Genomic DNA, 23,240 nt, shown 5'->3' with positions numbered 1-23,240 from the left:
CAACAAGAGCAGTCAACCAGTAATCAAAATACTCGACACAACTTAGCAGCCTCAACCAAAATTTCATTTCTCTCTATAATGCTTTATTAGCTTTGTTTACCACTATTTGAGAGGAAGATGGTAATCAAGTTTGCTTCCCCCCAGCAAGCCTCCACATTCAGCAACTTTTTATTGTGCAATACTTAGGAAATGGTTCGCCCTTACATCACAATCATTAAGACAGACCTTGAATGAAGGACAAATTCCCCATAACACACCCTTTTCTCATCCAAAATCACTTAGTGCTGATGAAACTGACTTTATGGATGCTAAGTCCCTTCTTTGAACATGGTTTTAATCAGGAAATAGTCCCCACACCACTACATAATTTCACGACAGACACCAAATATGCTACCATGCAACAAAACTTTTATTAACATTTTGAACAGCTATTGAGAAAACCAGTGACTCAGTTATTACTGAAACTGGTAATTTCTAAACTTAAATTGGGGCAAAATGGCTATAGTGCAGAACAATGCCATCATTGGGCACTATGAATTCAAAACTGGAGAATTAACAGCCACCCCTCAGACGGAGAACCAGGTGGAGAGTGGACTCTTTCTGGATGTTGTAATCAGAGAGAGTGCGGCCATCTTCCAGCTGCTTGCCAGCAAAGATAAGCCTCTGCTGGTCGGGGGGGATGCCCTCCTTATCTTGGATCTTGGCCTTCACGTTTTCGATGGTGTCACTGGGCTCCACCTCCAGGGTGATGGTCTTGCCGGTCAGGGTCTTCACGAAGATCTGCATGCCACCTCTCAGGCGCAGGACCAGGTGCAGGGTGGACTCTTTCTGGATGTTGTAGTCAGAAAGAGTGCGGCCATCTTCCAGCTGCTTGCCGGCAAAGATAAGCCTCTGCTGGTCAGGGGGGATGCCTTCTTTGTCTTGGATCTTGGCCTTCACATTTTCGATGGTGTCACTGGGCTCCACCTCCAGGGTGATGGTCTTGCCGGTCAGCGTCTTCACGAAGATCTGCATGCCACCTCTCAGGCGCAGGACCAGGTGCAGGGTGGACTCTTTCTGGATGTTGTAGTCAGAAAGAGTGCGGCCATCTTCCAGCTGCTTGCCGGCGAAGATAAGCCTCTGCTGGTCGGGGGGGATGCCCTCCTTATCTTGGATCTTGGCCTTTACGTTTTCGATGGTGTCACTGGGCTCCACCTCCAGGGTGATGGTCTTGCCGGTCAGGGTCTTCACGAAGATCTGCATGCCACCTCTCAGGCGCAGGACCAGGTGCAGGGTGGACTCTTTCTGGATGTTGTAGTCAGAAAGAGTGCGGCCATCTTCCAGCTGCTTGCCGGCGAAGATAAGCCTCTGCTGGTCGGGGGGGATGCCCTCCTTATCTTGGATCTTGGCCTTCACGTTTTCGATGGTGTCACTGGGCTCCACCTCCAGGGTGATGGTCTTGCCGGTCAGGGTCTTCACGAAGATCTGCATTTTGACCTAAAATTTTAAGAAAAATGTCAGCGTACCATCTCAAGATCTTTGTATTAGCGGGCTGCCTGGGTGACTCAGTGGGTTAAGTGCCTTCACTCAAGACACCCGCTGAGGTCATCAGAGTCGTGGGAGAGAGCCGGGAGAGTCAGGATCTGCGCTGAACATGGAGCCTGCTTGGGATTCTCCCCCCACCCGCCCCTAAAATAAGTAAATCTTAAAAATCTTTCTATTACCCACACCTATAACCCATTCTCCAAAGCGGCAATTAACTTCATCTTCCAAAGTGCGCTAACCACGTTAACGTCGCTCACAACCGCCCCCTTCAGTATTCCTGAATCAGCCGCTGAATGCGAAATTTAGTCAAGGCTTCAACTTAAACGGAAAAGCAAAAACAAAAAAAAAAAACACCGAAGGTTAATACCCAGAACCCTAATTTAGTCTTCGCTAAATCGTCTTCCCCCGCACCCTCTGTATTTCCCCCAAACCTGAGGATTCGTAGGAATAAAAAAAAAAAAAAAAACAAAAAACACTAAAATACAAAAAAAAAACAAACCCGCACGTATCTCGGTAAATAAAAATTACCGTCCGAAGAAAAAGGTGAGGCGGGGCCCTTTCGCCGCGCTGGGATTCAACTCAGGCAGTTCTAGAAAGCACACTAGACCACCTCTCTTCCTCCCTCCCCCTCTGAAGCCGACGCGACGGAATCTCCATTGGTTAACTGTCGGTCGGTCTCTGGGCGCGCGCGCCAACCGCCCCCGCTCCCTCCGCGTAAACAAGGCCCCTCTTCCGGAAAGGCCCGGCGCCGCAGCGCCGCGTCACCTCGCCCTCCCCTCCCCCAACCCCTTTCCCTGAGGCGCCCCCCCCCCCAACCTCCCAGTCCGTCAGCCTGGTCTCACTGAGAGCCCCTCTCCACTCCTCCCAGGTCTCGAAAGCCGCCGGCCGGTACCTGTGAGCGAGTGGAAGGCCACTGAACGCAATCACGTCGAGTCACTCAGCCGCCAAGACACCCACACCCGACAATGCCAGCCCCAGCCGCTCCTGAACGCTCTCGGCTCCCCGGGGCTGAAATTTATGCGGCGTCTGTTGCGTCACTTATCACTGCCTACGTAGCCGCCGTGTCCGTACGCTGCTGAAAGTAGTTCGCGCGGCCCCACCTCCCGCGGCCCGGTTAGGCCCTTTCATTGAGCCCCAAGTTCCTCAGAGCCGAAGGAAAAACCCTGAAAAATCAGCTCCCCTCTCTTCCAGGTGACCCTTCTCCTCTCTTAGGAAAAAGTAGGAAAATTATCTGGCGGATGGATTTGAGTTAAGGGGACCTTCCTCGAAAGCTCTCGAAACTTCCTTGCAGCGCCGGCACTGATTGGTGAAGCGTGTGAAGGCGAGGCCGGCGCTGATTGGTGGGATACGCGGCGGCTCGGTTGTTGCTGGGCTCCAAGCTGGGGTGGGTTAGCGCCGACGTTGCTAAGTAACTCAGTGCGCGTGCGCCACAGAGGCGCGCCATTGAGAGAGAGGGGTACTTCCGGCCGGTGGGGGAGGAGGGGGTGCTTGCTCCCGAAGTCCCAAACCCCCCTAAGTTTTAGGTTTTTCTGGCGTTAGGTGGGGGGAAAAGGGTCTTCCGCGGCGACTTTCCCGGGAAGGCCACCCCGGTTCGGGTTCGGAGGCGCTCAGGAGCGGCGCGGCCCGCCGGTGGTTTTGTCAGTGTCTGCGGCGGAAGCACACCTCCCCGCCCCCATCTTCACGCGAGCCCGTAGGGGCTGGTTTCAGTTTCGCCCTTGGTTACAGCAGGATGAAGGAGCTTTAATGGCACTTTTTTAGAGTCAGAATGCTTTTGTTCTTCTCATTTCCCGCTGGGGCTCCGAGGAGAAGCTGTACGCTGGACTCTGGGGTTGGGACATGTGGGGTGGGGACCGCCTCCCCTCCCCCCCCGGAGGCCCGGAGAGACTCGGCTCCGGCTCCCGGCGACCACGACGGTGGGCTGAAGCCTGCAGTCTCTTTCCCCTCCTTGCTCTTTCCCCGAACTCTGGTTGGGGGAAGAAAAAGAGCTGCGGATCGGGAAGCCGGAAACCCGCTTCGGGAGACGAGGCATTCGTGTACAAGAAAATAGTGTTTCTCCCCTAAACGTGTGACGGTCTAAGGTGGCCTTTCCCGGCTACGACCCGTCTAGCTGGTTTCCCTACGCCGCGGGTGCGGCCCCGTGTCCCGCAAGGAGATAACCCGAGGAACGCCACTAAGGCAGGGGCGTTGGGTCGGGGTGACACGTGGCCCAGAGTCTGAGTCACGGAGCGGGGGGAGGAAATAAACAAGCGGAGGGTTGTTTGTGGCGCAGTGAGCGACGGCCCTAAGTGAGGAGTCCGCGCTGAGCACCTTGATGCAAATCAGCGACACCCTCAGAAGGGGTCGTCAGTCATTGAAACAGCGTGTCTAAGCGTCCCTGTCCAAAACGATGTTCCTGAGTTAACAGTATAGACAGGTAAATGACGAGTTTAACAACAGCTTAAGTTAAATGAGCTAAAACTGGGAAGGTCTGTGTACTAGAATAACTGATAAAAATACGTTTCTTTACATTAATTTTGGACTTGGAGGTCGCTGATGAAAGCCTTCTTTGTCACAAAGTGGGATTTAAAAAAAATTTTTGTTTTTGTTAAACTTAGAATGAGTCTCCGCTCGCGTCACGAACTGGCAGCTTCTCCTGAGTCATGGAGTTTGGGTGGTAGAATAATCTAGAATGGAGAGCTCCTGCCGGGTAGGATGACTTCCTGTGGAGCTCCAAGCAGTTGCCAGAACCAAGTTAGTCATGCGGCTTCCTGGTTTAATGTTTTCCCAGAGTGGGGCATTTGGTAACCTCAACAAAGCAAAATGTTTTCAGAAGGAAGACAAGTGCTGTCCTTGTAAAACAAGGTGAGTTTTTTTTTAAAGATTTTATGTATTTGACAGACAGAGATCACAGGTAGGCAGAGAGAGAGAGAGAGGAGGAAGCAGGCTCCCCGCGGAGCAGAGAGCCCGATGCGGGGCTCGATCCCAGGACCCTGAGATCATGACCTGAGCCGAAGGCAGAGGCTTAACCCACTGAGCCACCCAGGTGCCCCAAGGTGAATATTTTATGGTCTGTTTATAAGTGAACATTTTAGTCATAATGTCATTGCCGGCAGTAAATTGTAAAAGATGATCTGCAAACAAATTAGAGAATAGAATGACAAAATCCCAAAGACCAGGAATTTGATAATTTAGCACAGTACTTGGCATGGTGTTCAATACATGTTCCGCAAATGTTATGCAGTTTTACCTTTGTTCAACTGGGGGGAAAACACCCCAATTTAGTGACAGCCTCAGGCACCAAAATACAAAGCAAAAAACCAGAGTTAATTTTCCATAGACAAAATGTTTTTTGCGTAGGCAGTTCCTTTGGAAAAAAACAAAGATTCTAAGTAATTTCACTTGGCTAGATGTCTTTTAATAAAAATCTGTGCGAAAACTGTGCTTCCAATGATTAAATTCACAGTTGTTTTCTTGACATTATCATCTGATAATTAAAATACAGAGTTAATCAGGGGTCTGTCATTTCCTCGTTTGGCTGTTTATTTCAATAGAATCATGAAACTCCTGATTCATTACCAGCAAGTTAGAAACTTTGAAATTCAATGTGCAAATGAACACAGGGAGAAAGTCTGTGTTGTCTTTACATTTGGGCCTTAAAATTATGAAATCTGTCCAATAAAACATAGCTACTTTAAAATGTTTACTATGGAATACTACATAAATGGAAGTTGGAGATAATCTATATAACCAACCACATAACCAACACCCAACTTTATTAAATCCGAACATTTTGTTATTTGCTTCAGCTCCCCACCCCCCACGGGCAAAAAACCCAGCATACTATAAAACTTACCCTCTTTCCAGTTTTAAGTGTACAGTTGAGTGGTATTAATTGTATTTCACATTATTGTGACTTGTAGATTTCTAGAATTTCTTCAACTTAAAAAAAATATTTTATTCATTGACAGAGAGAGAGCGCAGCAGAGGGAGAGGGAGAAGCAGGCTCTTCTGTTAAGCAGGGAACCCAATGCGAGGCATGATCCCTGGGATCAGGACCTGAGCAGAAAGCAGATGCTCAACTGACTGAGCCACCCAGGGGCCCCTAGAATTTTTTCATCTTGCGAAGCTAAAACCCTGTACCCACTTAACAACTGCTCCCCATTTCTCCCCACCCCCAGGCCCTGGTAACCACTATTCTACCTTCTGCTTTTATGATTTTGACCACTTTAGATACCTTATAAAAGTGGATTCATATAGTATTTGTTTGTTTTTTTTTTTAAGATTTTATTTATTTATCAGATAGAGATCACAAGTGGGCAGAGAGGCAGGCAGAGAGAGAAGGGGGTAAGCAGGCTCCCTGCTGAGCAGAGAGCCCGATGCGGGGCTCGATCCCAGGACCCTGGGATCATGACCTGAGCTGAAGGCAGAGGCTTTAACCCACTGAGCCACCCAGGTGCCCCTAGTATTTGTTTTTACTTGGCAACTGGCTTATTTCATTTAGTATAATGTCTTCGGGGTTCGTTCATACATGTGACAAACTCCTTTGTTTTTTAAGGCTAATAGTCCATTGTATGTATATACCACACTGTGTGTATCTACTTATCTGTGGATATTTGGGTCTCTTCCACCTCTTGGCTGTTGTGAAAAATGTTGCAATGAATATGGGTGTGCAAGTATCTCTCTGAGATCCTGCTTACAATTCTTTTGGATATATACTCAGAAGTGGGATTGCTGGATTATATGGTAATTCTGTTTTTAATTTTTTATGGCAATTCTGTTTTTAAGTTTTCCATAATGGTTGCACCATTTTACCTAACCACAAGCCATGTACAAGGGTTCCAATTTCTCCACATCCCACCAATATTTGTTACTAATGGGTGTGAGGTGATATCTTACTGGGGTTTTGATTTGCATTTCCCTAATGATTTATTATTTTTATTTTTTAAAATATTTTATTTACTTATTTGAGAGAGAGCACGAGAGTGGGGGAGGGTCAGAGAGAGAAGAGAAGCAGATGCCCCTCTGAGCAGGGAGACAACGTGGGGCTCAATCCCAGGACCCCAAGATCATGACCTGAGCTGAAGGCAGATGCTTAACAACTGAACCACCCAGGTGTCCCTCAATGACTTTTTTTTTTTAATTTTTATTTTTTTTAAGATTTTATTTATTTATTTGACAGAGATCACAGGTAGGCAGAGAGGCAGGCAGAGAGGGGGGGAAGCAGACTCCCTGCCGAGCAGAGATGCCGGACTCAATCCCAGAACCCTGGGACCATGACCTGAGCTGAAGGCAGAGGCCCCAACCCACGGAGCCACCCAGGCGCCCCTCATCATGGTTTTAATTTGTGTATTCCTGATTACCAATTTGACTGAGCGACTGGTGTTTATTCCGTCCTATTTCTTCTTTTCTGTCCTTTATAACTAGATCTGGGCTACCCATTATCATTATGGAAGCTGCTAGTCACGGTGTTACAGGATTTCTTTTCCTTTAGTGTCCACGGTTCTTGGTCACGCCTCTTTGAAGAATGCAGAGGTGGATCCGACGAAGATCCGCTGTGGACAACACAGCGAAGTTTATTCAGTGACAGTACAAAGTTCCTGAAGAGGGAGGGGCCTCGAGAGGGTTGCCACAGGAGTTTCTGGATCTGTGGGTTTTTATCCGATCCTTGGGTGGTTTTAAAATGATTAAAACTCCTTGTGCCTGTCGTCCAATCAGGTTGTCACGTGGGAAAGGGTGGAGGGCTCCTTGCTAGGTGGCGTAAACTCCTTTTAAGGGTGGTTTCCCCTTAGGGCGGGGGACAGCTTTGTCACTGCCTGCCGTTCTTCCAACTCTCCTTCACCAGTATGTGATTATAATTAAAACTACATAGGGGCACCCAGCAGGCTCAGTAGGTTAACTGTCTGCCTTTGGCTCAGGTCATGATCGCGGGGTCCTGGGATGGAGCCCCAAGTCTGGCTCCCTGCTCAGTGGATTCCGCTTCTCCCTCTCCCTCTGTCCCTCCCCTGCTCGGGCTCTCTATCGAGCTCTCTGACAAGCAAATAGATGAAAAATCTTTTAAAAACATCTTTAAGACATGATTTAAAAATAAATGAGTAGGGCGCCTGAGTGGCTCAGTTGGTTGAGCGACTGCCTTCGGCTCAGGTCATGATCCTGGAGTCCCATGATCGAGTCCTACATTGGGCTCCCTGCTCAGTGGGGAGTCTGCTTCTCCCGCTGACCTCTCCCCTCCTCATGCTCTTTCTCTGTCTCTCAAATAAATACATTTTTTTTTAAAATAAATTATTTTAAAAAATTGAGTGGGGTGCCTGGGTGGCTCAGTGGGTTAAGCGTCTGCCTTCAGCTCAGCTCATGACCTGCATTTAGCTCAGGTCATGATCTCAGGGTCCTAGGATCGAGCCCTGTGTCGGGCTACCTGCACAGCAGGGTTTGCTTCTCCTCCTGCCTCCGCCCCATCTTGTGCTCCCTCTCAAAATCTTTTTTTTTTTTTTTTTAAGATTTTATTTATTTATTTGACAGAGAGAGATGTCAAGAGAGGGAACACAAGCAGAGGAAGTGGGAGAGGGAGAAGCAGGCTTCCTGCTGAGCAGGGAGCTCAATGCTGGGCTTGATCCCGGAACTCTAGGATCATGACCGAAGCCAAAGGCAGAAACCCAACGACTGAGCGACCCAGGCACCCCTCAAATAAATAAAAATTTAAAACAAAAAAATAAATAAGTGTTAGAAATAGTTGGCTAGTGCTTACCAATTTTAATAAAATCTCTTCCAAGTTGTACCAATTCCTAAAGATTTCCCAAAAATATTTAAGCACCGAATGATTTTTTATTTATTTTTTATTTTTCCTCTTTCTTTTTTAAAAATTTTATTTTACTTTATTTATTTGAGAGAGTGTGAGTTGGGGGTGGCAGAGGGAGAGAGAGAAGCAGACTCCTTGCTGAGCTACCAACCTGATGTGGGGCTCGATCCCAGGACCTTGATAATCATGACCTGAGCTGAAAGCAGCTGCTTAGCCAAATGAGGCACTCAGGTGCCGCACCCATGGTTTTAGAGTCTTGTTTGCAAATATGTCATCCATATTTGGATGGGCAGATGGATTTAATTAGTTCGATTCATCAATATCTCATGGATTACATTTGTGGTTTTATAAGAAATTTACCTAACCCAGGATCACAAAATCTTTTTACTTTCTTCCAGAAGGTTTAAAGTTCTCATTACATTTAGGTCTACGATCCGTCTTGAGTTATTTCTGGTGCAACACCAAGGTCTGTTTGCTTGCTTTGGGATATCCAGTTGCTCCAACACTATTCCTTTGGAATAATCCTTTCTTTAAAAAAAAAGGGGGGGGGGGGATGCCTGGGTGGCTCAGTGGGTTAAGCCTCTGCCTTCGGCTCAGGTCATGATCCCAGGGTCCTGGGATCGAGTCCAGCATCAGGCTCCTTGCTCGGCAGGGAGTCTGCTTCCTCCTCTCTCTCTGCCTCTGCCTGCTTGTGCTCTCACTCACTCTCTCTCTCTGACAAATAAATAAATAAAATCTTAAAATAATTAAAAAATAAAAGATTTATAGGATGCCTGGGTGGCTGAGTCGCTCAAGAGTCTGCCTTTGGCTCAGGTCATGATCTCAGGGTCGTCCTGTGATCGAGCCCCGCATCTGGCTCCCTGCTCAGCGGGGAGCCTGCTTCTCCCTCTGCCTGCCGCTCCCCCTGCTTGTGCTCTCTCTCTCTCTCTAATAAGTAAATAAATAAAATCTATAAGATAAATAAAGGACATTTATTTATTTGAGAGAGAGCATGAGCTAGGGGAAGGGCAGAGGGACAAGCCAATTCCCTACCGAGTGGGGAGCCCGATGTGGGGCTCGACATAGGGTTCAACCTGAACCGAAGTCAGAGGCTTAACCCCCTGAGGCACCCAGGGAGCCCAACAATCCCTTCTGTAGAAGCTGCTTTTAGGCAACAGTCTTAAGCAATGGGAGCACGAGGTAGAAAGGCCCATAGGGACTGCCAAGCTGAATGCAAACAGGTTCATTAAGTCATAGGCCCTAACCGACCCGTGGGCTACTTACGACCAGGCCCAGTTACCAATAAAGGGAAAATTCCAGATGATCCCATATTCCCTCACTCTGCCATACCTGGGGCCTCTCATGACCACCTCGTGGCAGATGTCTCTCCTTTGCTGTCCCCTCCAGTGCAGATTATTCAGTAAACTTCTATGTCCTTTGTTTGCCCTGAGTGAACTCTCTCAGGGCCCGTCCCACCAACCTTTGCCAGATCAGGATGCCTCACACTTTCTCCATTAAACTTCCTCGGAGCCTTTGGTGAAAATCAGTTGCTAATAAATGCAAAGATCTGGGGTGCCTGGCCGGCTCAGGACGAAGAGCTTACACTCTTGATCTTGGGGTCGTGAGTTCGAGCCCCATCTTGGGTGTAAAGGATTACTGAAAAAAGTAATAAACTATTTTTTTTCATGGAAAGATCTATTTCTGGACTTCATTCTGTTACATTAATCTGTTATTTCCATCCTTATGCCAACAACACAGTCTTGATTAACTGAGTCTGATTAACTAAGCGTCCAATCAGGTAAGGACTCCAACTCTGTTCATTTTTGGCTATTCTAGGTCCTTTCAATTTCCATATAAACTTTAGGGTCAGCTCACCAATTCCTAGCTTTTTTTTTTTTTTTTAAGATTTTATTTATTTATTTGACAGGGATCACAAGCAGGCAGAGAGGCAGGCCTGGAATCATGACCTGAGCCTAAGGCAGAGGCCTTAACCCACTGAGCCACCCACACGCCCCACCAATTCCTAACTTTTAAAAGCCTGCTGGGGTCGGGGCACTTGGGTGGCTCAGTCGGTTAAGCATCTGCCCTCGGCTTGGGTCATGATCTTGGGGTCCTGGGATTGTGCCCGCACTGGGCTCCCTGCTGAGCAGGAAGTCTGCTTCTCCCTCTCCCTCCTGCTTGCGCTCCCTTCTTGCTCTCAAATAAATAAATAAAATCTTTAAAAACTTTTAAAAAAAGGGGCACCTGGGTGGCTCAGTGGGTTAAATCCTCTCCCTTCAGCTCAGGTCATGATCCCAGGGTCCTGGGATCGAGCTCCGGATTGGGCTCTCTGCTCGGTGGGGAACCTGCTTTTCTTCTCCTCTCTCTGCCTGCCTCTCTGCCTACTTGTGATCTCTGTCTGTCAAATAAATAAAATCTTAAAAAAAAAAAAAACTTTAAAAAAAAGGGGCACCTGGGTGGCTCAGTGGGTTAAAGCCTCTCCCTTCGGCACAGGTCATGATCCCAGGGTCCTGGGATCGAGCCCCGGATTGGGCTCTCTGCTCGGTGGGGAACCTGCTTTTCTTCCTCTCTCTCTGCCTGCCTCTCTGCCTACTTGTGATCTCTGTCAAATAAACAAATAAAATCTTTTAAAAAAAATCTTGCTGGGATTCCATTGGACGGACCTATAGATAAATTTGGGGAGAATTGTCATCTTAACGCTGAATGCTTCGATTTGTAAACATTTGTGCAAATTAATAGATTTTTCTTTCCTTATTCTTATTCCAGCTTGTTTAGGGCTGATGAGTATGGTTAACTGGGCCATAACCATCCCTGTTTTCAGTCCTCACTTCAATAGATGTCTAAAATTGAGGTTTGGTTATATTAAGAAAAAAAAAAGGTCAGTTTCCTTTTCCTCTGTAATCACTTTCTTGTTTTTTAGTCCTGTGGTTTCTTGGGAGCATTATGGGGCCTGAACCCCCACTGGTCCCCTTAATGACTGGCCTTTTTTATATTCCTTGAGGCTTCCCTCAGAGTCCTATGGCCTCCATATTAATTCACTCAACCAGGAACCAAGGATTTTTTTGTCCTCAATACTGTGGACGAATGCTGTGGGCCGAGGCCAGGCCACTCCCAAGATGGTCCACAATGACATGCCCATTATTTTCAGTTGAAAACAATCAAGGTCCAAAAGACTCAGGAAGAAACTTTGACCTACACCCCTCTGTGCCCATGAACAAATGCCTAAAAAGAATTTAGATAAAGGATGTGTACCAGGGAAAGGTATTAAACAGATTTTTTAAAAATTTATTTTTCAGAGAGAGAGTGCAAGCAGGGGAAGTGGCAAGCAGAGGGAGAAGCAGGCTCCCAGCTGAGCAAGGAGCCTGACGCGGAACTCAGCAGAGAGCCCGATGCGGGGCTCGATCCCAGGACCCTAGGAACATGACCTGAGCTGAAGGCAGACAGCCAACCGACTGAGCCACCCGGGAGTCCCTGAACTGATCTAAGAGACATATCTGCTTCGGGCAAACTTCCTTTTCCAAGCCTTTCCTTTCACCTTCCTGCTAATGGCCGCCTTCTCCTTTGTACTCCCAGACTCCCACCCAGCTCCTGAGCCCAGGATGACGGACGGAGATGCCTCGTTTTGCCTGACACTCCTGGGAATTTCATGTCAGTGTGGATTCCCCGTGTGAAAAACTAAATTTTATTTTCTCCTGTTAATCTGTCTTGCTTAAATTTCTTTATTTTTATTTTTCGGACGGTCACACATCTGCCTTTATTGGGAGCAGCGGGTGGGACACTTCCAGTAACAGTAGAAAAATTAATTTATTAAAGCAGGAGTTCAGTGAAGCCGGTCGGAAGCCTTGGGAGCTCATACGTAGATGCCAACTTAGAGCAGCAGGAAGAGGACTCCAACGCCCATGAAGAGCAAGGCCACCAAGGAGATGAGGCGCACACTACACTCCCCAGTGTACTTGGAGGAGGTGACCTCATAAAGGAAGAACCAGGCAGTAAAGCACATGCCAATTGCCAACAGCACCACGGTCAGATGGGGGAAGACAGCAGGGTTCACTGGGCCCGTGTATCTGCTGGTGGCCTCGAGCTCCATTTTTGCAGGCACAGGGTGCCCCACCACTCCGCCACCGGAATCTGGGTAAATTTAATTCTTAGTCCAGCTGGAGCCTTGGAGAGAGGAAAATGTCTTCCTCCCCAAGTAGGTGAGAAAAAGGGGAGGAATAGCACACGCCCTACGATGAGCACGAACTTGGCTGGTCCGCCCGACGGAAGGAGGGTTGTCATGGCAGGGGGAATGGGACTGAAGGGGATGTGGAGGCGGTTGAAGTGGAGGGGGCGGCATGCATTGACCGTGCTGGGCCTGTAGGCCATGGTAAGGAGTCTGGAGTTCACTGTAGTGTAAGAGGAAGCAGAGAAGTGACAGGCCATGAGTGATGTAACTGGACTTCTTGGATCTCCAATGACGGACCGTGCCCACTCTGACTGCACTGTCCTTGACTTGGGGCTGGGAGGCCTGAATGCAGAAGAGGCATCAGAAAAACCATCTCCGGGCGCCTGAGTGGCTCAGTGGGTTGGGCCTCTGCCTTCAGCTCAGGTCATGATCCCAGGGTCCTGGGATCGAGTCCCACATCGGGCTCTCCGCTCCGCCGGGAGCCTGCTTCCTTCTCTCTGTCTGCCTGCCTCTCTTCCTACTTGTGATCTCTCTGTGTCAAATAAATAAAACTTTAAAAAATAAATTAAAAAAAAAAAGAAGAAAAACCATCTCCGATATGGCTAGGGAGTCCAAGAACGATGAGATCGTAGACGCCTCCCAATAAACAATGAGCCCTCAAAACCTGTGGCTACCTACCCGGGTATCAGCCCACACTGGGGCTGTGTGTCTGAGCTAGGAGGTTTGAACTTGACCTTGACATCCCGGTGAATCCAACTCAAGGGCCTGCCCAAGGAAAACTTTCACACTCCTACCAGCTGTGGCTGATACGTCCTTTATGTCACCCCTGTTTCTTATAAGCTCCTCCACTCCAGTGTTTCTCATACGGTGTCGGAGTCATTTACAGCTACCTGAGGGAAGACACCAAGATGTGTAACTGTGCTGTATGCTGGGGTCACAGATGACTGGTTGGGTGAATATCTATGGGGGGTATGATCAAAGACAACCTTAAGTATGAGGAGATTTGAATGTTTCTGGAGCAATTCTTTGCGGTCCCATCCTTACAAAGACTGCTTTTGACAACGCATTTTCAGTGGATCAACCACAGGGCATACATGGCCCAGCTCCACCCAAATACAGTGTTTTCTTTGTTCCAAGCCGCAGCATCCGAGATCTTGGATCAGCTGGGTTGGACCCTCCCAGACCAGCGAGACTCGAGTCTCTCCATCAAGGACCAGCACAGGTAATCAATCACTGTAGTAAAATTCTTTTTTTCTTCCCAGCTGTGCTTTAATTGACAAATAACATTGCGTAAGTTTAAGGTATACAACGTGATGACTTATGATGATCAAGATGATTTCAGATTTACTCTCAGCAACTTTTAAGTGTACAATAGAGAAGTGTTAACTCTAGTCAACATGCTCCACATTAGATGGAACCCCAGGACTTCTCTGTCTTAGTGCAGCAGAATTCTGGATTCCCTCCCCTGGAGGAATGCCCCAGAAAGCATTATCCATTCGCCACAGATTACACTCTTCGTAAGAACCTATATTATAGGGGTGCCTGGGTGGCTCAGTGGGTTGAGGCCTCTGCCTTCGGCTCAGATCATGGTCTCAGGGTCCTGGGATCGAGCCTCGCATCGGGCTCTCTGCTCAGCGGGGAGCCTGCTCTCCCTGCCTCTCTGCTTACTGTCTGTCAAATAAATAAAATCTGGGTGGGGGAAAAAAAACCTATATTAGACATTTGTCTAAGAACAAGTTCTGTTTCTCTTGAACAAATCCATCTGTCTGTATTAGGGACAGTGTGACATATGCCTAATCATGTTTTCCTCTTTGCTTTGGCCACGTAGGAAGCTTAGCACTGAATCTGTGGCCTTTATCTAGTAACCATAAAGGACCCGTGGAGACCATCAGCACAGAGATTCAGAGGGCTCTAGACTCTGGCAAACCCGAGTTGAAATCTCACTTCTGCCCCTCCTAGCCATGTGACTAGAGGCCACTTACCTGTTTGTTTGGTTTTTTTCCGTGTGTAAAAACAGGCACAATCACCGTATTTACTTTGGGAAGTGACTTTGTTGGTAAGATTAGGGCATACGATGATAAGCATAGGGCCTGGCACGCTATCAACAAAACTGCAGTCCTTTTACTGGACGGTAACCAGTTGGGTGCTCTAAGATGAAGCAACACACTTACGTTTTCCACCTCAGAAATGTGTAAATTACTTTGATTTTGATTAGCCATTTTTTAAAAATCTGCTATATATACCCTTTTCTAGAGGTATAGATAAGAAGCTCCAGAAAACACCATAGTTTTCATTAAATCTGCATATGGACAGTTCTCCCTCTCAAGACACACACGGCATAGCATCTCACAGGATTAAGGAAACATGGGGGCGCCTGGGTGGCTCAGTGGGTTGGGCCTCTGCCTTCAGCTCGGGTCATGGTCTCAGGGTCCTGAGATCGAGCCCCGCATGGGGCTCTGCTCAGTGGGGAGCCTGCTTCCCCCCCTCTCTCTGCCTGCCTCTCTGCCTTGTTGTGATCTCTGTCTGTCAAATAAATAAATAAAATCTTTAAATAAAAAAAGGGGGAAAAAAAGGAAACATGGAATGGAGCACATCCTGATCAGGCATTTGTTTCTTAGGGTGACCCTTGGTCATTTGGGCATCATACGCTTGTTACTATTCATGTCTTCTGATATGTCCTCTGACAACAGACCTGTTTGGATTCAAAGGGCAGTTCTTAATTCCACAGTAATTAAGGAACCTGTTCTTTAGCTTCCTTTTGGGGTCAAATAAACTCAAAGAGAGAAGATCTATCAGGGTGACTCTAATATCTGAAACATTAACGTAGTAAGTCTCAAACCGGGTAAATACGTCTTTGTGTTTTAGAAAAGGAGACTGTATTATTATTTTTTTAAGATTTTATTTATTTGACAGAGAGAGACACAGTGAGAGAGGGAACACAAGCAGGGGGAGTGGGAGAGGGAGAAGCAGGCTTCCCGCCCAGCAGGGAGCCAAACACGGGCTCCATCCCAGAACCCTGGGATCAGGACCTGAGAAAGGCAGATGCTTAACGACTGAGCCACCCAGGTGCCCCTGTAACATCTGTCTTTTAAGAACCATTTTTTTTTAAATATCTTATTTATTTGACAGAAATCACAACTAGGCAGAGAGGCAGACAGAGAGAGAGAGGAGGAAACAGGCTTCCCGTGGAGCAGAGAGCCCGATGTGGGGCTCGATCCCAGGACCCTGGGATCATGACTTGAGCCGAAGGCAGAGGCTTTAACCCACTGAGCCACCCAGGCGCCCCTTAAGAACCATTTTTAATCTTTTTTTTTATTGCTGGAATCAGTCTCCTTTCGCTTCCTGAGACATCTTCGTGCTCTTCAAGGATTTACCTGAGCTATCTCAGGGATTTGCTTTGCCAGATGTTTGCTTAATTTAACTTTGTTATAGCTTTACTGAGGTATAAATGATGCACGACAAATTGCACATATTTAAACTATATAAATTGATAAGTTTGGACAAGCACCAAAATCAAGATAGTAAACATTTCCCTCACCCTCCCAGAGTTTCTCCAGCCTTTATAACCCATCCCACCTCACTCCTTCTTCCTGCCTCCATCCCGAAGTGACCACTGATCTGCTTTCCCTCTTGAGAGATTGGTTTGCATTTTCTAGAATTATCTTGAGGTTCATCCATGTTCTCATGTGTCTACATGGTTCATTTCTTTTTATTTCTGAGTAGTATTCCAGGGGCGCCTGGGTGGCTCAGTGGTTTAGGCCGCTGCCTTCGGCTCAGGTCATGATCTCAGGGTCCTGAGTAGTATTCCATTGTATGGCTATACTACACTTTTTCTTATCGGATGAATTTACGTAATTATCTCTCTCCGTACTGTCGGGGGCGGGGGGAACTGTCTGGAAAAACAACTACAACAAAACACTAAACCTGTGGCCCACCGCTAGCCAAAGGACAGACTTCAACGCCAGCATGTTCTATACTCATCTCACTAACTTAATTTTCTCTTCTTTCTTCTTTTTTTTTTTTAAAGATTTTATTTATTTATTTGACAGAGAGAGATCACAAGTAGGCAGAGAGGCAGGCAGAGAGAGAGGAGGAAGCAGGCTCCCCATGAAGCAGAGAGCCCGATGCGAGGCTCGATCCCAGGACCCTGAGATCATGACCTGAGCCGAAGGCAGAGGCTTAATCCACTGAGCCACCCAGGCGCCCCTCTTCTTTCTTCTTTTGTTGTAAGTTCCCACATTCTCTTATCTTTTCATTTTGTCACGTACATTTAAGTCAGTCATCTCGGTTCTTTTCTGAAATAGGATCAGGTACAACTACATAATGTCCAGTTTTTATTTGATTTCATCACTTCCTTCTTCCTGTTCTCTTTAGGGATGCTGGATTTTGTTGACTTGGTCTACTTACTTACAGGTGTTCTTCATTTCCTGATCAGACAGCTGCCGCCATCTCTGGAGTCCTGGTCTCTGAGCTCATCTCCCTTCTGTTCACCTGCCATGATGTCACCAGACTATCATTCTACGGCAGAAATCTGATCATGTCATTCCCACACAAAACACCTACCCAAAGGATCTAAAGTCCTTGGCATGATAAGGCCACTCATTAGTCACTCATTCTTTCAACAAATATTTACTGAGCACTGATTATGTATCAGGCTCTGTGCTAGCTGGCTAAGTTTGGAGGCATGGTGACAAGCTGGAGAGATGTGGCCTGTACCCTCATGGAATTTATATTTTAGCAGGGAGACAAACAGAGATTAAAAAAAAAAAATGTGCGCCATGTGATTATAAACTGGGTAAACATGAAATTGTTATTAAGTAACCAGGGTGCTGTGACTGACTTCTGAGAGCAGGGGTGGATGGCAGAGGTGGCCCGTTCGAGGAGGTGACATTTATTTTTTTTATTTAAAGATTTTTATTTATTTATTTGACAGACAGAGATCACAAGTAGGCAGAGAGGTAGGCAGAGAGAGAGGGAGGAGGAAGCAGGCTCCCCGCGGAACAGAGAGCCCGATACCGGGCTCGATCCCAGGACCCTGGGATCACGACCCGAGCTGAAGGGTCAGCTGAGCCACCCAGGTGCCCCGAGGAGGTGACATTTATAGTGCTTGAATTATGACAAAGAAACGGCCATGGGAAAGGCTCTCGGCCAGGGAAACATCAAGTACAAAGGTCCAGACGTGGGAGAGAGCTTGGATGGCCGGTATGGCAGAAGGGACAGAGGTTGCTGGACAGTTGAGCTCTGCCTGCTTCTCCAGCCTCATTTCCCAAACCACAGACCCACACGTAGGCACCCTAAATCCCAGACATGCAGGGTACCCCACTCTTTCTTCAACACACCATCCCTTCTCATTTTTCACCTGCTCCCTCCTGATGGCCAGTCAGGCCAAATGAGGACCAACCACTCCTGGTGACTGGGTTTCTAAATAATACCTCCAACAACACCTTTGGGTTCCTCTCCTCCCCTCCTCCAGGCACCAGACTGCTCCTTCCTCCTCTGGGCCTTCGTAGAAGTCTGTATGTACTTCCTGGTTTTTCATATAGCTAGCATTTCCTGAGGGCTTGCTATACGGCAGGCACTATTCCACGCACTTAATCTGTATACTCCACTTTATGAGGCAGGTCCATTTATAATCCTCAAAACACCCATGAGCAAGAAATTGTTACTGGCTCTACGATACACGATACAGATGAAGAAACAGAGGTCCAGAGAAGTTACATCATTCATCCCCAGTTACACAATGAGGAAACAGCAGTCAGGATTCCAACCCAGACAGTCCAGTTTGTATTTTAACCACGAAGGCCTTTTGCCTTTCAAGATTGAGGACAGCGGCTAACGCTCATGGAGCTCTCCCTATGTGCCAGGCTTTCTTCTCCACTCTTGACGTGCATGAACTCATTGCACCCTACAAGTCTCTGAGGTACACACTCTAAGTCCTCACAACAACCCCCTTACTGGCGCTGAGACCAGAACTTTCCTGGGTGGAGCCCAAGTCCCAGTCAGCAATCCCAATGTTTCCTACACCCAGAAATTGCTGAACAAATGTCTGCTGGATGGATGAGCGAACTCGCAGACCCACTGTTTTTTTCTTGGCTCACGATTCAAGAGCGTACAGCCTCCAGAAGTAGTTGCTTGGAGAAAATTATGATAATGGCAAATAAATCTGTTGTGGTAAATATATACCTATGAGAACAGACTAACACAAAGGCTGACGTCACGTGCATATCGGCTGCATTCTCAAATGTGAGGTGGGGTAATTCCTTTCCAGTTCAGAGATCGTATTATATATTAGAAGATGTACTAACCGACCAAAATGCGGCAAGGGCTGCTTCCAAGACAGCTCCCACAATAAATCTGATGTATGTTGAAGTGTTCTCAACAGCTCACAAAAACAACACATCAACCTATAAAACCATCTCCATCTTTTGTCTAGCTATCGTTCTTTGACTTGACAGCAAATAAATTTCACTTATTAGACACCATAAAGAAAAGTTTAAAATGTCATTGAGGGGGGTGCCTGGGTGGCTCAGTGGGTTAAAGCCTCTGCCTTCGGCTCAGGTCATGATCCCAATGTCCTGGGATCGAGTCCCACATTGGGCTCTCTGCTCCGCGGAGAGCCTGTTTCCTCCTCTCTCTCTGCCTGCCTCTCTGCCTACTTGTGATCTCTGTCTGTCAAATAAATAAATAAAATCCTTAAAAAAAAAAACCACGAAGAGAGATCATTTGACAGCCTCCAAATGTGCAGAAATCAAAAAGTCAGACAATATCCATTGTTGGATAGGATGTGGGGCAACAGGAACTCTCACCCACAGCGGTTAGGGTATAAATTGATACAACCCCTTTGGAACATAAAATTGAACATGTGTATTTCCTAGATCCAGCAACTCCGCTTCTATTAAAAAGAAAACCAAGATCCCAAATGGGTTCACTAATGCTAGGCCATATTACCAAACTTGGGTCTTAATACCCAACCCAAATACACTCTCAACCTCCTCCAGAAATATAGTCTTTTTTTTTTTTTTTTTTTTTTAAAGATTTTATGGGGCTTCTGGGTGGCTCAGTGGGTTAAGCCTCTGCTTTCAGCTCAGGTCATGATCTCAGGGTCCTGGGATCGAGCCCCACATCGGGATCTCTGCTCAGCGGGGAGCCTGTCCCCCCCCACCCCGGGGGAGGGAGAAGCAGGCTTCCTACAGAGCAGGAAGCTTGGTGTGGGGCTCGATCCCAGGGTCCTGGAATCATGACCTGAGCAAGAGGCAGACACCTAATGACAGAGCCACGGAGGTGTCCCCCAGAATGTAGTCTGAACTAGTAGTCAGGAATTTTCCGGTCAGCACCAATGAGGAAATCTTGTCACGTCAATCTTGCCACCCACCCCAACAAAGGAAGATGAAGGCAACCCACCTAATAAGACCCCTGCCTTCCTGCCTAAGGCGAGGCATATGAAATAATCTTTTCTTTTCTTTGGCCGATGGTCTCTTCCATTTCATACAGCTCCTGGGAGTTCTCCACTTGCTTGATGGGATGCTGCCGGATTCATGAGCCGATTAAGCCAATGAGATCTTTCAATCTACAGGGTCGAATTTTTGTTATTTAACACTTAAATTATTAGAAAAGAAAAATTGTCTTAAACATGGCAGGGGGGTGATGCTAAGTCACAGCCCTCTCTGGGAAGCCAGTAGCATTGCTGATAAAATATTTAAGCAATTTTATGGAGGATTATAGTGAAATTAAGATTTCTTCTGAGAAACTAAATACCCATCTGCTAATTGACTGCCAGCTATCAGTCAAGAGTCTAAAGATTATTGACTGATTGATTTTAAAGTAGGCTCCGTGCCCAACGTGGGACTTGAACTCACAACCCTGAGATCAAGAGTCACATGTTCTATGCCTGAGCCAGCCAGGCAACCCCAAGAGTCAAAAGACCTTTAATGAGACATTTCTTCTGTATACAATCTAATGATAATTACTATGATGTGATTTATCATAAGAAATTCATCTTAGGTGGCTCCCGGGTGGCTCAGTGGGTTAGAGCCTCTGCCTTCTGCTCAGGTCATGATCCCTGGGTCCTGGGATCGAGCCCCACATCGGGCTCTCTGCTCAGCAGGGAGCCTGCTTCCTCCTCTCTCTCTGCCTGCCTCTCTGCCTACTTGTGATCTCCATCAAATAAATAAATAAAATCTTAAAAAAAAAAAAAAAAGAAAAATTCGTCTCAGTCCCAGTTCCTATCACAGAGCTCCTAAAACCCTTGGAATTTCCTAAGTGGTCAGTGTGGCAAAGATGTCTTTTGTTATTCATAACAAGCTCCTTTCAACCAACCCCAGAGTTTATGTTAATGAGATTGTTGCGGTGGGGGGAGGGAAGAATGTTAGGGTTCAAAACCTATGGCCAAGAAAGAATTCTTGAGATGCTCCTGGTGCAAAAAGGTCATTTTATTGAAGCACAGGGACAGGACCCATAGATACCAGGGTCATGAGTAGTGGCCCATGATATACTTTCAAGTCTGGAGAAGGTTAGGGATAGCATATGTCTCTAAGGAATTAGTCATAAGACCCTTCAGGTGTATATCGGTGGGCCAGATGCTTGGGGGATGATTGCCGACACGTATCGTGGGGGAAGGGTTTAGAGATAAAGGAAATTTCTAAAGGAAGTTTTATATGTTAAAGTAGACTACAGGAAAAAAATAAAATAGAATAAAAAATTAAAAAATAGGGTGCCTGGGTGGCTCACTGGGTTAAGCCTCTGCCTTCCGCTCAGGTCATGATCTCGGGGTCCTGGGATCGAGCCCCGCATCGGGCTCTCTGCTCAGCAGGGAGCCTGCTTCCCCCTCTCTGTCTGCCTGCCTCTCTGCCTACTTGTGATCTCTCTCTGTCAAATAAATAAATAAAATATTAAGAAAAAAAAAGGAAAAGAAAAAGAAAAAAGAAAGTAGACTACAGGATCCTGGGGGAGGGGGGCGTCAGACTAGGATTGCCTTTTGCCCTTAGCAAAGTATTGACAGGGAGGCAGTTGAGTCCCTAGAAGACTGTCACTCTACCTGTTTCAAGGACCTGTCAGTGGACTCCAGGTAGTAAAGAAATTTAATAATTTTTCTTCTGCCTTTGCTTCCCACATCAAGGCGACTTTTGGAAAACCCCTAAATTGGGGGGCTGACTGCATGGAAACCGACCATGCTGGAAGGTTCCAAATGTTTGCCCTACTTCCCCATCCCTGGGGAAGGGGGGAGGGACTGGAGGTTGAATTAATCATCAATGGCCAATGATTTCATCGATCACGCCTATGGAATAAAGCCTCTATAAAAATCCCCAAAGTCATGGGTTCGCAGACCTTCTGGTTGGTGGACAGACGGAGGCGGAGAGTGGTGTGCCCAGGGGAGCGTGGAAGCTCTGTACCTTCACCTGCCTCGCCCGATGCGTCTCTTCCGTTTGGCTGTTCCTGACTTAGGTCCTTTGTAATAAACTGGCAATCCAGTAAGTATACCGTTTCTTTTGTTTGTCTGAAGTCTACCGTTTTTGTGAGTTCTGAGAGCCGATCTGAGAAGTTCATTGAACCGCTAGTGGGAACTTCTGAGTATAGCCAGCCGATCTGTACAGGTGACAGTTGGCACTTGCTGTTGGCATCTGACATGGGGTGGGGAGGGGACTATCTTGTGGGCTGAGCTCTTTTTTTTTGTTTGTTTTAAGATTTTATTTATTTAGGGGCGCCTGGGTGGCTCAGTGGGTTAAGCCTCTGCCTTTCGCTCAGGTCATGATCCCAGAGTCCTGGGATCGAGTTCCGCATCGGGCTCTCTGCTTGGCAGGGAGCCTGCTTCCTCCTCTCTCTCTCTCTCTGCCTGCCTCTCTCCCTACTTGTGATCTCTATCTGTCAAATAAATAAATAAAATCTTTAAAAAAAAAAGATTTTATTTATTTGGCAGAGAACGCAAGCAGGGGCAGCGGCAGACAGAGGGAGAGGGAGAAGACGGCCCTCCGCCCCCCATAAGCAGGGATCCCACCGTAGGATTCCATCCCAGGGCCCTGGGATCATGACCTGAGCCACAGGCAGACGCTTAACGACTGAGCCACCCAGGTACCGCCTTGCGGGCTGAGCTCTTAACCTGTGGGGTAACCTCAGGTAGATGGCGTCAGAATTGAGCTAAATAGTAGGACCCCCAGCTGGTGTCAGAGAATTGCTTGGTATGGGATCCTCCCTCCCCACCTGGTGTCAGAAGTACTGAAGTACTGAGGGTAAAGGAGAAACACAGAAAAGTTTTTTTTCCCTTTAAATCACCTAGTCATTTTTCTCCCTTTAGGTGTTTCTACCAAGAGAGAAATCTTTGACCTGCTCTGTCAGAAGCCTTTCTTGTTACAGTAAGACTATAATAAAACCTTGGCGCATGCTCATAATTAAAAGGTCCGAAGAGATTTGTAAACGCTTTGTATCCTAGAGAAGCCTTTGCGCACGTCTGTAAGGAGATAGGAGCAAGAATGTTTAAATCAGTATTGTTTACAGTAGCCAAAACTAAACATGTATATCTGCCAAAAAGGAAATGGACCTGGGTGGCTCGGTAGGTTAAGCATCTGCCTTCAGCTCAAGTCATGATCCCAGGGTCGTGGGATCGAGCCCCACATTGAGCTCTGTGCTCAGCCCGGAGTCCGCTTGTCCCTCTCCTTCTGCCTTGCTCTCTCTCTCGGTCTCTCTGTCTCTCAAATAAATTAATAAACAAAATCTTAAAAAAAAAAAGGACATTGTGGAATGTTCATATAATGGAATACTATGCAACAACGAACACATCAGTTCTAACTATACACATCAGCGGGGAAA

At 47.0% G+C, this 23,240-nt stretch overlaps 2 protein-coding genes and 1 long non-coding RNA gene across 6 annotated transcripts; 1 reads left to right on the top strand and 2 right to left on the bottom strand.

Annotated features, from left to right (window-relative positions):
* Positions 1 to 391: 391 nt before the first annotated feature.
* On the bottom strand, positions 392 to 2,574 carry UBB (ubiquitin B). Its single transcript, XM_045986493.1, has 2 exons — positions 2,417 to 2,574; positions 392 to 1,476 (listed from the first exon to the last, which is right to left on the bottom strand). Exon 2 carries the CDS (start codon positions 1,468 to 1,470, stop codon positions 553 to 555), a length of 918 nt encoding a protein of 305 aa, XP_045842449.1. The 5' UTR covers positions 1,471 to 1,476; positions 2,417 to 2,574; the 3' UTR covers positions 392 to 552.
* Positions 2,575 to 3,176: 602 nt separating this feature from the next.
* Positions 3,177 to 23,086, top strand: LOC123929239. 4 transcript variants are annotated; one of them, XR_006815907.1, is made up of 5 exons: positions 3,177 to 3,937; positions 4,119 to 4,365; positions 13,578 to 13,662; positions 21,556 to 21,907; positions 22,729 to 23,086. It is a non-coding gene; the product is annotated as an uncharacterized LOC123929239 (long non-coding RNA). The 4 variants fall into 4 exon arrangements; XR_006815908.1 differs by lacking the exon at positions 22,729 to 23,086 and having other exon boundaries at positions 3,240 to 3,937; positions 21,556 to 21,911; XR_006815906.1 differs by lacking the exons at positions 21,556 to 21,907; positions 22,729 to 23,086 and adding an exon at positions 16,815 to 17,278 and having other exon boundaries at positions 3,240 to 3,937.
* LOC123929238 (transmembrane protein 258-like) lies at positions 11,618 to 12,935 on the bottom strand. Its single transcript, XM_045984675.1, has one exon. It carries the CDS (start codon positions 12,360 to 12,362, stop codon positions 12,144 to 12,146), a length of 219 nt encoding a protein of 72 aa, XP_045840631.1. The 5' UTR covers positions 12,363 to 12,935; the 3' UTR covers positions 11,618 to 12,143.
* Positions 23,087 to 23,240: the final 154 nt, after the last annotated feature.

This window comes from Meles meles, chromosome 18, assembly GCF_922984935.1.
Source record: "Meles meles chromosome 18, mMelMel3.1 paternal haplotype, whole genome shotgun sequence".
NCBI classification, from domain to species: Eukaryota; Metazoa; Chordata; class Mammalia; order Carnivora; family Mustelidae; genus Meles; species Meles meles.
This window is presented reverse-complemented; position numbering and strand designations above follow the sequence as displayed.

Excerpts from the sequence above, each read along its gene's own strand:
- UBB (XM_045986493.1), bottom strand. The coding sequence starts at position 1,470 with ATGCAGATCTTCGTGAAGACCCTGACCGGCAAGACCATCACCCTGGAG.
- LOC123929238 (XM_045984675.1), bottom strand. The coding sequence starts at position 12,362 with ATGGAGCTCGAGGCCACCAGCAGATACACGGGCCCAGTGAACCCTGCT.